This window comes from Phyllobates terribilis, unplaced genomic scaffold (assembly GCF_046119375.1).
Source record: "Phyllobates terribilis strain yellow unplaced genomic scaffold, ASM4611937v1 Scaffold_12__6_contigs__length_324123572, whole genome shotgun sequence".
In the NCBI taxonomy this organism is placed as follows: Eukaryota; Metazoa; Chordata; class Amphibia; order Anura; family Dendrobatidae; genus Phyllobates; species Phyllobates terribilis.
The window spans coordinates 279,245,502-279,262,918 of NW_027362772.1; the positions used below are offsets into that span (position 1 = coordinate 279,245,502).

The window sequence follows — 17,417 nt, forward strand, 5'->3', positions numbered from 1 at the left end:
CCCCCCTGAGAGTCATTACTGGGTCTGTTATGGCTGTCCAGACTAAATTTTTTATTTTCTCTCTTTTCTGTTCTGGCAGGCGGCATTCCTGTCGAACCAAATTCAGAGTAAGGCCTAAAAAGATCTGAGTTGTATGCGGGATCAATTTTGATTTTTCTAGGCAGTGATCGTAAGTTTTGCCCACTATTAGGAAGTCGTCCAGGTACAGAATGATCAATCTGTTCTCCTCCCTGAGATGAGCCGTAACCTCCGCTATAAGTTTTGTGAATATGCGGGGCGCCACTGCTAGGCCAAAGGGAAGAGCTCTGTACTGGAAGTGCTTGACAACTCCCTGTAGAGTTACGGCTACTCTGAGGTATTTTTGAAAGTCATGATAGACTGGCACATGGTAATACGCATCCTTTAGGTCCAACACTGCCATGTAGCAGCCGGGAAATAGAAAGCTTATCGTTGATGTTATTGTTTTCATCTTGAATGATAAATTATTCAGGAATTTGTTTGGGCCTTTCAAGTTGAGGATGACTCTGTATGAATTGTCCGGCTTCTTTATAAGGAACAAGGGGGAATAGAACCCTCTTCTTTCTTCTTGTGATGATACCCTCCAGCAAGACGTTCTTTTGCAGGAGACCTGAAATCTCTTCCTCCAGTGCCCGCTGTTCTGGTAGAGAGGATCTTAAGGCAGTCGGGATAAATTTCTCTAGTGGGTTCCTCAGAAATTCCAGTTTTAAACCTGATTTTACTAAATTGAGGATCCACTTGCTGGAAGGGATCCTTTCCCAGGCTGGAAGGAAGAGAGAGAGCCTCCCTCCCACCTGGGATAGAGTGTCATTTTGGGGGTTTGCGACTATCCTGGGAGGGCCCGCCGAACAAAAACCCTTTCCCTTTCCTGGAACGATCCTCCCATCTAGATTGTTCTGTGGATGTCCTTCTGCGGCCAAATTTCATCCTCCGAAAGGCCTGCTTAAAAGTTGAGAAGGAAGATTTAGGAAATCCTTTTTTGTTGTCACCTGCTTTCTCCAGAATTGTGTCAAGAGAGGCACCAAAAAGAAAACCTCCTTCACACGGAAGAGAACATGGCTTTCCCTTCGTTTGTATGTCCCCCGGGCAACATTTCAGCCAGACTGCTCTACGGCCGGCATTAGACAGGGCCGCAGATCTTGCTGCTCATCTGGCGGAATCCACAGAGGCGTCAGATAAGAAGGCCGCTGCTCCTTTCAATACTGGTAGAGAGGCCAGAATGAAGTCTTGTGACTTGTCGTTCTTAGCCTGGTCTTCTAACCTGTCTAACCAAACCATAAGGGATCTTGCAGTACAGGTTGCTGCTATGGCTGGTTTCAATGCCCCTGCTGATGACTCCCAAGTACCCTTAAGGAAGGTATCTACCTTTCGGTCCAGTGGGTCATTCAGCATCCCTGTGTCTTCAAAAGGGAGAGAAGATCTTCTAGAAGCTTTGGATGCCGCAACATCCAACTTCGGGGCTTTATTCCAGGAGGCGGCATCTTCCTCATTAAAGGGATATTTCCTTTTGAAGGAGGATGGAAGGGGACCCTTTTTCTCTGGCCTATCCCACTCCTTCCTGATAAGTCCCTGCACCTTATCATTAATCGGGAAAACTCTATGTTTTTTCCGATCCAAGGTGCCGAACATAATATCCTGTACTGATTTTTTTGCCTTCTGGTCAACTAACCCCATTGTGGACCTGACGGGTTTTACTAAGCTATCCACACTTTCCAGGGGAAAACAATGACCTGTGCCTGCCTCACTATCCGAAGAGGAAGAGTCAGTGGAGTCATCCAGCATTCCCTGGTCAGATTCAGAGTCTAAAAGGGTGGGTGGGGTTTTTGCTCTATGGGCCTGGGATGCTTGGGAAAACAACAAACAATTTTTCTACCTCAGACCTAATAAGGGCTTTTACATTTGAAGAAAAATCCGGGGTTCCCTCCGAAATAGTTTCCTCAATACATGGCTGGCATAATCTTTTGGGCCAGTCTTTAGTCAGACCCCGTTCACACAGAGCACATACTCTGTACATTTTTTAGGGACATCCTGACCATATAAAGGAGGAAGGAAAGGGAGAGAGAGAGACAAAACAGAAAAAAGTCTACATTAATACGTTGACTTTCACGTAGCTCACTCACCACCCAGTAGATAAAGACAGGGTACCGGAACGGGAGGCAGGACAGTATCTGACACTTCTCCTCGGGAGACCGCGGAATCATCGATCCTGCAGGAGCTATGCCGGCTGGATCTTGAATCCCTGGTGCTGCGAGTCCCAGAACGCCCACTGCTCCTGCTCTGCGGTGGACGCTGCTCCTGGGTGCGCTTCTGGCGCAGAGGCTGCCGCGGCTGCTCCATCTCCACGGGCTGCTGCAGCTGCAGCATGGACTGCTGCTGCAGCTGCTGATGCGGTGGGGAGGGCTGCTGTGAGGCCATTACAGTGCACTGCGTCCGTGCCTGGCCGGTGATCTACCCTTAAGTACCCTTATTGTGCCAGGGAGATCACCGGCCGGTGTCCCCGCAGCTTCTGGTACCTCCCCCGAAAATTACATCCGGGGGTCAGAGGTCCCAGCGAGCGTCATCGGGGCGGGACTTCCGGTTTCGTCACTTCCGGTCGCGCCCCGTGACGTCACATCCGGGATGCAGGGTTTGCCGGCTACCATGCTGTGTAGGTACCGCAAACCCCAGCCCGCACGCGGGGAGACCACATGTCGGCGCCCCCCGCGGCGCTTCCAGGAACCACGGGAGCGGCCGCAGCAGAGACTGTGCCCGGCCACAACCGACCGGCCCCGGCCCAGGTAGGCTGAACTTGCTGCTGTCGCCGCCGAGAAGGAAGGTCCCCCATCAAGGACAGGAAACCAATGATGCGGGAGAGAGGTGCCGCCCTTTTTATCTTGAAGGTTTCCTGTCCTTGAAGGGCGGATCCCCTCTCTCGTTGTGCCGTCATGGGTGACAGAAAAATTCTATTTTTTCCCTAGAGGACCAAGCTGGAAATGATGCAGCAGCTGATCTAGCCAGAAATATAGGGCTAGTGGCACACATACTTGGTCTGAACATGGCTGCTGTTGTATCTAATAAACACTTTGGGGTTCTTTTTAGATATCCTGCCCTCTGGAGCATTTATTTTGTCCATCTTTTTGAACCCTTAACACTGACTTTACCTGGCAGTTCATGTAAAAGAGTATTATTCAACACCCCCCCATCAGACCTATCCATGAAAGTCAATGGCTGCTCACTCTCCACAGTCCCACAAGCTCGCAGCACCAGGGCAATCCTTGACTTTCATCTCGCCTTCAAACTACATATCCAAGCGCTTTCCACTTCCTGCCGACTCCAACTCAAAAATATTTCCCTGCAAAATCTGCAAAAACACTAGTGCATGCTCTCATCTTCTCCCGCCTCGACTACTGCAACCTCCTGCTCTGTGACCTCTCTAACACTCTCGCACCCCTCCAATCTATCCTAAACTCTGCTGCCCGACTAATCCACTTGTCCCCTTGCTATTCCCCGGCCTCTCCTCTCTGCCAATCCCTTCACTGGCTCCCCATTGCCCAGAGACTCCAGTTCAAAACCCTAACCCTAGCATACAAAGCCATCCACAACCTATCTCCTCCATACATCTGTGACCTAGTCTCCCGGTACTTACCTGCATGTAGCCGTCGATCCTCACAAGATTTCCTTCTCTACTCCCCTCTTCCCACAATCGCAAACAAGATTTCTCGAGTGCATCCCCACATCTCTGGAACTCTCTACCCCAACATATCAGACTCTCGCCTACCGTGGAAACCTTCAAAAGGAACCTGAAGACCTACCTCTTCTGACAAGCCTACAACCTGCAGTAACCCTCGCTCCACCATACCGCTGCACAACCAGCTCTACCCTCACCTACTGTATCCTCACCCATCCCTTGTAGACTGTGAGCCCTCACGGGCAGGGTCCTCTCTCCTCCTGTACCAGTCGGTGACTTGCATTGTTTAAGATTATTATACTTGTTTTTTATTATGTATACCCCTTTCACACGTAAAAGCGCCATGGAATAAATGGCGCTGTAATAATAATAAAAATAGTGGCACAATCCCTTTAAGCTCAAACATTTGCAAACAATAATGGTATCCATAGCCCTAAAGGCATTCATTTGTTAACTCAGTTTCCTGCAGAGCCGTCAGCCGGACGTTTGAATATTGCTCATATTCTCAATCATAAACGAATGACTTGACAATAATTTTACAATTTTTTTTTAATTATCCGCACAGTCTTACCTTCCTAAGAACCTTCCCACAGGGCGGCCAGCCGAGTCCTTGTGCAAGACCATTAAAAAACCAGAGGATGGCAAAAACAGAGACACTTGAACTCCAGGAGAAAAGGACGTTTACTACACCCACCAAACAGAGTCCCGATGAAAAAAGCCATCGAGCGCTCATCTGGTCAGATAGGACCCCGCTGATAAACTTGCTTATTGCGTAGGCTGCGGACTGGCTGCTGGTGATGAGACCTGCGGACAATACATTGCTGGTTACACATTTATTAATCTAGATATTTAATTTAATACAGAATTTGCATATGAAAGTAGGCCACTAATCCTAAAAATCTTCATTTACAGACCTGTCGATATGCCCTATTGGGGCACATGGATGTCACACAGACAAGGGACACTTTAGCATAAGGTTGTGTTCGCATCAGTATTGGAGGTTGTGATGAATGAGGCGCTATTACTTTATGAAATGATGGACCAGCAGGATCTGTCAGGACCCATTAGTGTCCGCTTTGTGATAGATCTCGCGCACCCGTCAGCTCGACAGACGCAGGCGTGACCGTAGACTGAACTGTAATAGTGTCCTGGCTCCTGGTTACACTAATGAGTACGAATCTGACAAAAGACGGAAAATACTTGGACTTTTCTGAAGCATATCACCCCTCAGATACCGGTATTGTGCAAGTTATGGTTCACTGGTCTTAAAAGTGCAATTCTTTATTGTATTGAAAGCAGAGTAAAAGGCTGTATCCAAAGAGTAGTATTCAAGTAGTATACTGAGGATCTGTGCTCGGGACATTAAGATTTATTTTTTTTTACATACGGGCAAATAAATTGCCCATGGCAGGGGGTGATATAGCAGGTATAGTGGCGTTCATTTACTAATGTGTTTTAATTTTTAGAGGGTTTGTATGAAGGATTGTTAATTTCCCCCTATAGGTCGGGCAGTAACTACAGTATCAGTCAGCAGAAGCCAATCTAGTATCTGCTGAGTGGGAGAACGTGCAGTGAAGTCAGGAGCACTTGCCTCGACCTCATCATGTGCTGGTTGCTCGAGACGGAGTAAAGGAAATTTGTTCCATGTGCGGCTTGGAGAAGAGGATCTGAACACTGGGACTGATCTACTGAGCATGGACAAGAGGATCCGGACAGTAGGACTGAGCTACTGAGCTTGGAGAAGAGGATCTGGACACTGGGACTGATCTAATGAGCATGCACAAGAGGAAACGGACAGTAGGACTGAGCTATGGAGCACGGACAAGAGGATCCAGACAGTGGGACACAGCATTGACGAGATGATCCAGACATCCGAACAGTGAGAATGACAAGAGGATCCGGACAGCGGAACAGAGCATGGACGAGAGGACCCGGACAGTAGGACTGAGCATGGATAATAGGATCCAGACAGTGGGACTGAGCTACTGAGCACAGACAAGAGGATCCAGGCAGTGGGACGGAGCATGGACGATATAATCCAGACAGTGGGACTGAGTATGGACAAGAGGATCCGGACAGTGGGACTGAGCATGCATGAGATGATCCAGACAGTAGGACTGAGCTATGGAGCATGGACAAGAGGATCCAGACAGTGGGACTGAGCTACTGAGCATGGACGAGATGATCCAGACAGTGGGACTGAGCATGGATAACAGGATCCGGACAGTAGGACTGAGCATGGACAACAGGATCTGGAAAGTAGGACTGAGCTATGGAGCATGGACAAGAGGATCCAGACAGTGGGACAGAGCATTGACAAGATCATCCAGACATCCGGACAGTGAGAATGAGCATGGACAAGAGGGTCCGGACAGCAGGACATAGCATGGACGAGATGATCCAGACAGTGGGACTGAGCATGGATAAAGGATCCGGACATTAGGACTGAGCTATGGAGCATGGACAAGAGGATCCAGGCAGTGGGACTGAGCATGGACACACTAGTTGGACACAAGGCAAGAATCAAAGGAACAGCACGGGGGCCATGGCAGGTATGTTACATGAATTTCTAAGCAAGTAATACCGGGTATTAGTAAAATTTAGTTATGAAAAATATTCTACATGAACTGTCTACTGCGATAATGATATATTGTTAGGATGTAACCATTTCCTTCCCTTTCTTACCACATACATTAACACATTCTACTCTAAAAATACTGTTATCCAGGGAAGGTCTCATGCACAACAGACTAAAGTCCGCCAGAACCACCAACATCGCTGGTTTCGGTCAACTGTGTAATGCGTTCTGGGGGCCTCCAGACTCTCCCAACAGATGACGTAAAGAGAGAGAAGGATCGCCAAATTGGTGCTTAAACACTTGACCCTATTGTTCTCTGCCAGAGACGTTTGGCAGCGGCTTTTTCCGCCCTCTCCATTGAAAACACATGAACGCTTGGCTGCACTAAATGTTCTTGTATATGGGGCCGTTGGGAGAGTGTGGAGTGTTGGCTGCTGACTTCATGTGGCAAATTGCAGACGTGACGGGGTCCATTCACAGCTTCATGCAGGTAGCAGATGGATGCAAGAGCCGCAACTAGTACTGTCTCATCTGCGAAAAGCACAAGACTTGTGCAAGCTGTGATGTTTTCATGGACCACTGGTTGTCATGTACACACTACATGTACACAATAGCACATTGACTTTCACTGGTCCGGGTCCGCTCTGTTGAACACACAAACAGCAACCGCCAGAAAATACTTTTATGTAAGTGTGGCCTTGTTGCTGTATACAGCTCGAGGACATGTATCTAGCCAAAAAAGCTTTTCATTGAGAATCCGCACATAGTTCCTTCTTCAGCATGGTTTCTTATCGTACAGCAGCACTGCAATAACATCGGCTGCAAAAGTCACATTTCTATATGACAGAGCGGGCCATAAGGACATGTGCCTCCCCCTTTTCCCAAAGATTGGCTCTTTATCCTTCATTCTAATTTTTTATTCTAAAATGGACAGAAAAGCAGAAAAAGTGTAGTTCTGCACTTTATGCTTACAGTTAATCCTGCCCACTCTGTATTTACAGTGCAGGTACATGAGCGGTCATATACAGCGAGATTTACATTGTATTGCAATTCCACTTACCCAAATCATCCTTGTCCAGTTTTATTTCCTGCATTATAGACGGCATGACGAAAGAGAAGGTCTTACGATTGAAGTAATATAGTGTGTAGCCCACGAACATGGCCCCGAAGATGACCGTCCGGTAGTAGCCATATCCCTGCCCTTGTGCTCCCATCTTGCCTCGTATCTCAGAGACTTACAAGCACGGCTTCATTGACAGATGGCAGAGCGAGCCCCGTTGTTGCAGAACTGTATATATATAGATCAGCGCAGCTCACATATGCCAAGCCGCAGTTCAAGACCCCAAGGTGGTAAAACGAGACAGTCAGTCGGAGGAGGGGAAAGCTGCCGCCAGTCTCTCGCTCTGCTGAGCTGTGAGTTTGCTCCCTTGTCCTCTTCCCGGTAGGTCGGTGGAGGCTGTTTTATCTGTTCTGGGCCAATGATTAACTCTCAGGTGTTGTGCACAAGTTGCCCTGCAGGGACAGGAAGAAAGGAGAGAATTTAGCCAGACATGTAGAAGAAATGTAAAAAGATCGCTTTACAATAGTAACTAACATATATATGAAATAGGGGTATGTAACAATCAGGGAAACAAAAGAGAAGACAAAAACAATCGCCCATGAACCGAGCACAAGGAAGCAACTCCGCGCACAAGAACGCAAGACTATAGCTCCCCATATACAATGGAATAACGCCGGGGGTCCCAGACTCTCCACCGAAAGATTAATAAAATTATACGTTTACCACGATTTCTAGAATTATCGTTGTTTTATTTTTTATTTCATGAAAATAAGAAACTTTGTAATATATCTTAATCACAGAAATCTGCCTCTTTCATTCTCAATTCATGGGTAAACATTTGTGTTCAGTGCAGACAGATTTTCACGGTGCTTAAAAAGTTCGATGGAGAGGGGAGGAGCTAGAGGCCGACACTGACATCCTGCTGCAGTTCTCCATAGAACTTCATGAGCACCAATTGTCATCGCCTATCTCAGTAATGGGAAAAAGCCTGTACATTTTACCCATGAATTGAGAATACAGACAACCATGAGATACTGAGATGGAAAAGAAAAAAGGCACTTCAACAGGTAAAATAGCAAAAAAAACAAATTTATTAGTTCATTAAAAAGGGGGGGGGGGAGAGGATTAACCGGTTCTAACGCGTTTCTGGCGGCATAGTTGAGCCCTTAGTCATAGCAAATAAACAGGGAAAATGGGGTTATATCTATATATACACACACACACCACAGGCAATAAGATCACAATACTAAGGAGAAAATTTAATTAAATATGCAAACAGAGCTTTCAGCCACAGTTCCCAGTGCATTTAAAACACTTGAATGTATATATACAAGCTGAATGCCTGTGTGTAAAAACAAACAAGTATGTAGACAGAGGTTCATAATGGGTTTGAATTGCTTGAATATATACAAGCTAGAAGTATGTGCATGAAAAAACACACCAGAAAAAGAGGGTCCAGAATACAAGGAAGTCAAATAAATGCTTATTAATTCATGGATAATAGAAATCCTATGCAATAAGCGAATGTACATAACATCAATTTTGAAACCAATGATTTTTGTATATGCAAATGAAATAAAAACACAATAGTATGTATGGTGCCATAGGCAATATACATTTCATATGCAAACAGGTGTACACGCAGAGCTGTCAGCCACAGTTCCCGATGGGTTTAAATCTCTTGAGTATATAGCCTATGTGCCCACATTCAGGATTTGAATGCAGAAAATTCCTTAAAGGAGTTGTCCACTACTTTCACATTCATGATAGGGATATCAATAGGATAGGGCATCAATGTTTGATCAGCCGGGGTCCCGCACCCGACCGGAAGTGCTTACCTGCGGTGCTTGGCCGTCAAGTTGTAGTGGCCGGCGCGGGGTACTGCACATCCGCCTCCTATTCAATTCAATGGGAGGTGGATGTGCAGTACCCCGCAGCGGCCAGTACAGATGGACAGCTGAGCACCGCAGCTAAGCACTTCTGGCCGCCGACACTGATAACAGCTGATCGGCGGGTGTGCCGGGTGCGGGACCCCAGCCAATCAAACATTGATGCCCTATCCTATGGATAGGGCATCAATGAAAAAGTAGTGGACAACTCCTTTAAGGTTTCTGCCTCCCTTAGCAGGAAAAAAACTGCAGAAAAAAATGTGCGTTTTGCCGCGATTTTGATGCGTTTTTTATTCGTTTTTGTACATCAATGAATGCTTTTTGGAGCTAAATAAAAATATTTTAAAAAAGAAAAGTGGGGCATCACTTTAACCCTTGGATTACTATTAGACCTAGGGTGAGCATATTGGTTAATTGAAATGATTAAAGAATGTGTTTGTTGTATTTCAAATAAAGTGTTTTACTCTGTGTCTGTGTTTATTTAACTATTTACTTTAATTAGGTTTAGTAATGAAAGGGTCTGATTGACACCTTGCTATCACTAAACAAAAGGGCTAGTTGTCAGCTAAACCCAATCTCATTAGCATTCCCATTCATGTAATTTCTGGGGCAGCTGAGAGCTGCTATTTTTAGCATAGGAAGGTGCCATTAGGCAAACATGTTCCCTGGCTATTAATAACAGCTCACAGCTGTTTCGTTAGCCGCTACACCCTCACAATCAGCAACCAGCAGCGCTTTGGACGCAGCGTATTTTGTCCATGGATACTAGCCCCTTCCGCAGGTCTTAATATCACCCCTCTCATCTATAAGATGCGCCAAATCTGGAGCTTAGCCTCCGCTCTTCCCACTGCCGTGTAGCGGTGGCGAGTGGGGTAATAACATAGTAACATAGTTTTAAGGTTGAAGGAAGACTAATTCCATCTAGTTCAACCCATAGCCTAACATGTTGATCCAGAGGAAGGCAAAAAAAAAACCATATGGCAAACACTAAGCTCCACATTGGGGAAAAAATTCCTTCACGACTCCATACGACAATCAGACTAGTTCCCTGGATCAACGCCCTATCAAGGAATCTAGTATATATAACCTGTAATATTATACTTTTCAAGAAAGGCACCCATGCCCTTCTTAAATGTTAGAAGTGAATCACTCATTACAACATCATGCGGCAGAGAGTTCCATAGTCTCACTGCTCTTACAGTAAAGAATCCGCGTCTGTGATTATGACTAAACCTTCTTTCCTCCAGAAGTAGAAGATGCCCCCTTGTCCCAGTCTCTGGCCTCAGAGTAAAAAGATCAGTAGAAAGGTCTTTGTACTGTCCCCTCATATACTTGTACATAGTAATAAGATCACCCCTAAGCCTTCTTTTTTCCACAGTAAATAACCCCAAGTGTAATAACCTGTCTTGGTATTGCAGACCCCCCAGTCCTCTAATAACCTTGGTCGCTCTTCTCTGCACCCGCTCTAGTTCAGCTATGTCTTTCTTATACACAGGAGACCAGAACTGTACACAGTATTCTAAGTGTGGTTGCACTAATGACTTGTATAGAGGTAAAATTATGTTCTCCTCATGAGCATCTATGCCTCTTTTAATGCATCCCATTATTTTATTTGCCTTTGCAGCAGCTGCCTGACACTGGCCACCAAACGTGAGCTTGTCGTCCACCAATACACCCAGGTCTTTTTCAGTTACAGTTTTGCCCAGTGTTTTACAATTAAGCATATAATTATACATTTTATTTCCTCTGCCCAAGTGCATTACCTTACATTTATCCCTATTAAAGCTCATTTGCCATTTATCAGCCCAAGCTTCTAGTTTACATAGATCCTCCTGTAATATAAAATTGTCCTCCTCTGTATTGATTACCCTGCAGAGTTTAGTGTCATCTGCAAATATTGAAATATTACTCTGTATGCCCCCTACAAGGTCATTAATAAATATGTTAAAAAGAAGGGGGCCCAATATTGACCCCTGTGGTACCCCACTGTTAACTGAGACCCAGTCTGAGTGTTTTCCATTAATAACCACCCTTTGCTTCCTATCACTGAGCCAATTCTTAACCCACATACATATATTTTCCCCTATCCCCATTGTTCTCATTTTATGTATCAACCTTTTGTGTGGAACCGTATCAAAAGCTTTTGAAAAGTCCATATACACAACATCCACTGCATTTCCTTGGTCCAGTCCAGAACTGGCCTCCTCATAAAAACTGATCAGATTTGTTTGACAGGAACGGTCCCTCGTAAACCCATGTTGATATTGGGTCATGAGGTTATTCTTCTTCAGATACTCTAGTATAGCATCTCTTAGGAAACCCTCCAGGATTTTACCCACAGTAGAGGTTAAGCTTACCGGCCTATAATTTCCAAGTTCGGTTTTTGTCCCCTTTTTGAATATTGGCACCACATTTGCTATACGCCAGTCCTGTGGTACAGACCCTGTTATTATGGAATCTTTAAAGATTAAAAATAATGGTCTATCTATGACGTTACTTAATTCCTGCAGTACTCGCGGGTGTATCCCATCCGGGCCCGGGGATTTGTCAACTTTAGTGATTTTTAGACGCCGCCGTACTTCCTGCGGGTTAAGCAAGTGACATTTAATGGAAAATTTTTGTTATCACTAATCATGTTTTCTGTCATGTGTTTTTCTTGTGTAAATACGGTTGAAAAAAAATCATTTAGCATATTGGCTTTTTCCTCATCCTCATCCACCATTTCACCCAGACTATTTTAAAGGGGGCCAACACTATCATTTTTTAGTTTTTTACTATTTATGTAGTTAAAGAATATTTTGGGATTATTTTTACTTTCTCTGTCAATGATTCTCTCTGCCTCAATCTTTGCTGCCTTGATTTGTTTTTTACATAATTTATTTAATTTTCTATATTTATTTAATGCCTCATCACTACCTACTTGCTTTAGTTCTCTAAATGCTTTCTTTTTGTCACTTATTGCGCCCCTTACAGCTCTATTTAGCCATAGTGGTTTCCTCCTATTTCTAGCATGTTTATTCCCATAGGTCCTATTCAGGATGTTAATAAATGTCTTCCATTTGCTTTGTGTAGCTTTATGTCTCAGGATATCGTCCCAGTTTATTGCACTAAGATCATCTCTCAACCGTTGGAAATTTGCCTTCCTGAAGTTTAGTGTCCTTGTAACCCCTCTACTACACACCTTATTGAAGGTTACATGAAAACGTATTATTTTGTGATAACTATTACCCAAGTGACCCCCAACTCGTATATTGGATATGCGGTCTGGCCTATTGGTTAATATTAGGTCTAGCAGTGCCCCCTTCTTGTTGGGTCCTGAACCAGTTGTGAAAGGTAATTGTCTCTCATAGTTGTCAAAAACCTATTACCTTTGCTTGAACTACATGTTTCTGTCCCCCAATGTATTTCAGGGTAGTTGAAGTCCCCCATAATAATGACTTCTCCTTGAGTCGCTACTTCATCTATTTGCTTTACGAGGATATTCTCCACCGCTTCCATTATTTTTGGAGACTTATAACAAACCCCTATCAGTAATTTATTATTTTTTCCCCCTCCCCTTATCTCCACCCACAGGGGCTCTACATTTTCATTAGATTCACTTATATCCGCCCGCAAGACAGGTTTTAAGGATGATTTTACATATAAACACCCCCCCCCCCTCGTTTGCTTGTACAGTCATTTCTGAACAGACTATAGCCCTGTAAATTAACTGCCCAGTCATGGCTCTCGTCCAGCCATATCTCAGATATCCCTACCATGTCATAATTATTTTCCAACAAAATTAATTCTAATTCCTCCATTTTGTTGGTGAGGCTTCTGGCATTAGTGTACATGCATTTTATGTATCTCTCTGTACCTCTATTCCTTCTTACTTTATTGACTGTTCTTACCCCACCCCCAATATCTTTATTTGTGCCCAGGTCACTATCTGCACTATCTTCCCCACCTATAAAATGAATACCCTCCCCCCAAATCCCTAGTTTAAGGTTGGGGTTCATGTCAGCCTTGTATTGGCGGCTGACATGAAGCCCAGGTTAGTAATGGAGAGGCGTCTGTAAGACGCCCCCATTACTAACCCCGTAGCAAGGTTTTTTTAGGCTTTTTTCAATAAAGACATGGCCAGAATAAAGAAGTTAATTGAAATTAAATTACACACGGTTTTAATAATTTATTTATTATTCGTCTAAAACCCAAATCCCTCATCTCCGGTAAAGAAAATAAATTAATAAAAAACAACCATATCCCTCACTTGTCCGCCGTCATGACGTAATCCCAGTGTCCCACGGCGATCCGGGTCACTTCTACAGGAGTCACATCAATCACTGAAGTGACTGCTGTAGAAGACAGCACTGTACACTTCTTACAGGAGTATAAATCACTCCTGCCAGTGTACATTGCTGCCCTGCTGGCTGAATTCATCAGCTGATCAGCTCTAGTGACTTCATTTACTGCATCAGTGCTGTGTGGGAAAATTCCCACACAGCACCAGTGCCATAAAGTGAGATCCTGGAGCTCATTAGCTGATCTCCAGCTGATGAACTCCGGTGAACTCAGTCCCGGCAGCACAGCGATGTACACTGCCAGGAGCGAGCGTGCTCCCATCAGTGTACTGCTGGCCGTCAGGTGATCAGGTCGCTGGGGGACATCGGGAGGATGCCAGACAGGTGAGAATATGGTATTTGTTATTTTAATGTATATTTTTACTTTTTTCTTTTTTTACACCACGCACAGATGCTAGCTCGGCTGAGGAGACTACTTCTCCCCTCATCTGCCCCTCTCTTGCTGTTATCATCGGGAGCGGCGGTCGGATGATGGGAGAAGTAGTCTTCTTCCCCAGCCGGGGTACCATTCTTTTGTGCGTTTTTGCAGCGTATTTGACTCACTGACTTGAACGGAGTCCGTCAAATACGCAGATATATTTATACCTGCGGGCTTGCTGAGGTTCAATTGACCTCTGGGACATGGGGGCAATGTTCAAATGCCTGAAGATCCTTTTCATTGATACGACATTGAACAGCTTATACCACAGGCACATGTATTGTATTTTAAGAAAATACTGATGTAATTAGTTTGTCCCTTGACCCTCTTTTTTTTTTTGCTGAATTCTTACATAAAAATTTTTTAAAAAAGGTATTTTTATATTGATAGATTCATTGTTAAGAGCTATGGAGTTTTTTTCTAACCACCGTAACTAGGGATAGTGTAATAAAATAAAAATAAATAAATAAATAACACATTATTGTGTTATAATAAGAAAAAATAAGTGCACAATTAACATTTGAGGTTGAAATCGGTCAGATCAGCTTAGAGGTTGCGCTTGAACTCGTTATTAACACAACGATATACATTAATATATATATATATATATATATGTGTGTGTGTGTGTGTGTTATATATATTTTTATTTATTTTATTTTTTATTTATTTTTTTTATTTTTTTCATTACACTTTAAAGGTATCCATTTTATTACACTATCCCTAGTTACGGTGGTTAGAAAAAAAAACTCCATAAAACAGCTCTTAGCAATGAATGAAGATAGCATTGAATCATGACTCATGAGTTTCAAATCATTTTTCATCTTGGTTGCTGCCTATGCAGAGTGCTGATGATGAAATTAATTTGTCATCGGTGGTAGCGACTGAGATGACAAAGCTCACTTTAATATAACAAGAACTTTGCCAAGTCTGTCGCTGCCTATGCAGAGCGCACCAGCAGATGACCAACTCGTATACATCGCTGAGCTCTGCATAGGCAGCATCGGGACAAGCATTCAAGGAAGGTTCTCTCCTCTTACACAAAAATAAAGCAAAACAGTGTAAATATTTGATGATCTTTGCAACTGAGAATTTATCATTAACAAGTCCGCCATTAAAAAGGAGGACGGTTTCTTTAGCAGGGAAACGTTCCCTGACTTTATCTAAGGCACAAACAAAAACATAAGAGTAAACCGAGCTGTAAAAGTGAATGAGCAGAAGGACAAATTCCAGGAGGTGTTTTTCTTCCTACGGGCAGACGTTATACCCTCTGTACACATACTGCAACCGAAAAACACCATTTACAAGGCCTGAACTCTGACCGATGAGGACAGGCCGAACCAGATCCTCAGGTAAGGAGCCGAAAACCTGACATCTAAAACTAGTAAAAAAAATGAATGGGACGAGCTGCAATAGTTAATTTCCGTGTGTAAACAATTAGGGGTGCAATGTTCACAGGAGGACCGATCCAACTTGCAGGGCCAGCCTGTTTTTGATCTGCGTGCTGGTTATTTTGCTTTCCATTTGTTCTTAGGTTGTGTCTGGTATTGTAGTTCTGCACCATTTATAAGGATGAGGTGTAATACAAGACACAGCCTATGGGTGGCGCTATTACTGGAAGAAGAACAGCAAGTCTGTGAGCCTCCCTTGCCTTCTTATGCAAGGATAGCATATTACAGCTACAGGCCTGTACTCTAAGTAGCCAAATTGGCGACAAAAAAAAAAGTGCAATCTGACCAGTTGGAGAGCTATAAGCAAACACAGGACACATAACTTAGGAGTCCAGTGTATTCATGAGGCTCATTTCTGCAGTGATTAATAGGCTGCTGAGTAGAGATGGGCGGATCGATTCACAGGACACTGGCCAGGTCAGTAGTCTCTGGCCGCTGGATATGAGGCTCGCAAATCTCTTATCTCACAGGATCCCCGACACGGCTATTGATTAACCGAGCTGGAGTGACGTCATCTGTGCGTCATGCCGCAATGATGACGTCACACCAGACCAGCTAATCAAAAGCCGCACAGGGAGATCCTGCAAGGTATAGACTCGCACCAATCGTGAATACATCGGTCTAGCAGCCACATCAGTATTGTGTGGTCGTCAGACGGAAGTCCTTCGGATAGCCTCCGACCTGACAAAATCGTCTTCTTTGGAATAGCTGGCACGGCTTTGGTCATACCGGGCCGACTTACTCAAAGAAAAGCCAGGGAGATAGGATGGGTTTGGAAGGGGTCCTGTCCGACGGCTGCAGAATACAGGTCCATAGAATTTATTCGCTCATCTCTACTTTAAAAAACTAAGTGAAAACTTTAAGGCTGTGTGCCCACTATGCGTTTTTTATGCGTTTCCGCAGCGGCAATTGCGCTGCAGAAACGCTTAAAAAATGCTTGGCAGAAGGTCTGCCATGTTCCCCAATGATAATCTGCATGTGCTATGCACATGCTGCGGAAATTTCCGCTGCGGATTGTCATTGCGGAAAAATCCACAGCACTACCAATTATTTTGCGGAATCGCGGCAATTTGGCCGCCATTGACTTGCATTGAATCGCTTAATATCGGCATGACTACATCTGTACATGCGGATATTAAGCGATTCAATGTGCGGATGGTACCCGTGTCTGGAGAAAAGGAGACTCTTCTCCAGACCCGGGTACCATAGTACCTGTAAAACAAAGAATTTAAAATAAAGAAAAAAACATTATACTCACCTTATGATGGCCCGCGGTCTTCTATCTGGTACGTCTTGGCTCCCTGCTGGCTCGCAATGGAGTAAAAGGACCTTCCATGACGTCATTCAGTCATGTGACAGGTCCAGCGGTCGTGTGACCTGTCACATGACTAAATGACGTCATGGAAGGCCCTTTTACACCACCGCGACACACCGGGAAGACCCGAGAAGGAGACCGGGGGCCATCGGAAGGGGAGTATAATGTTTGGTTTTTTTTACCATTTTTATTCTTTTTGTTAACTAACTTGGTCACACTATATAAAATCCATGCCGGTTGCATGGATTTATATAGTGTGACCTAGTTGTCAAGCACTTTCCTAGTGATGCTAAAAGTGCTTGTCAACCCACATGCAGAAATGCATGTGAAGAACGCTTCACATCCGCATGTCCCTGGCAGGAAAAATGCATGTACAATCCGCATGTACAATCCGCATGCGTTTTTTTCTGCCAGGGAGATGCGGAAATGCTCAGGAAAAATCCAGAGCATTTCTGCATCGTGGGCACATAGCCTTAGGCTGCGTGCCCACTATGCGTTTTTCAAGCGTTTTTGCCGCGGAATTTCCGCAGCGAAAATGCTTAAAAAAGGTTTGGTAATAAGTGCCCCATGGTCCCCAATGATAATCCGCATGTGCTCTGCACATGCTGGGGAAATTTTCACTGCGGATTATCATTGCGGAAAAATACACAGCATGTCCATTAATTTTGCGGACACTCAGCTTAA

General features: G+C 44.4%; 1 protein-coding gene across 3 annotated transcripts in view; it reads right to left on the bottom strand.

Moving 5' to 3' along the window:
* SLC37A4 (solute carrier family 37 member 4) overlaps nucleotides 1–17,417 on the bottom strand; it is a 44,435-nt gene that overhangs the window by 22,781 nt on the left and 4,237 nt on the right. For all 3 annotated transcript variants that reach the window (XM_073657026.1, XM_073657024.1, XM_073657025.1), the window contains exons 2-3: nucleotides 7,324–7,775; nucleotides 4,257–4,489 (exon numbers count right to left, since the gene is read on the bottom strand). In XM_073657026.1, the coding sequence (XP_073513127.1) occupies nucleotides 4,257–4,489; nucleotides 7,324–7,477 (387 nt within the window). In that variant the 5' untranslated portion in view covers nucleotides 7,478–7,775. The remainder of the gene's footprint in view (nucleotides 1–4,256; nucleotides 4,490–7,323; nucleotides 7,776–17,417) is intronic.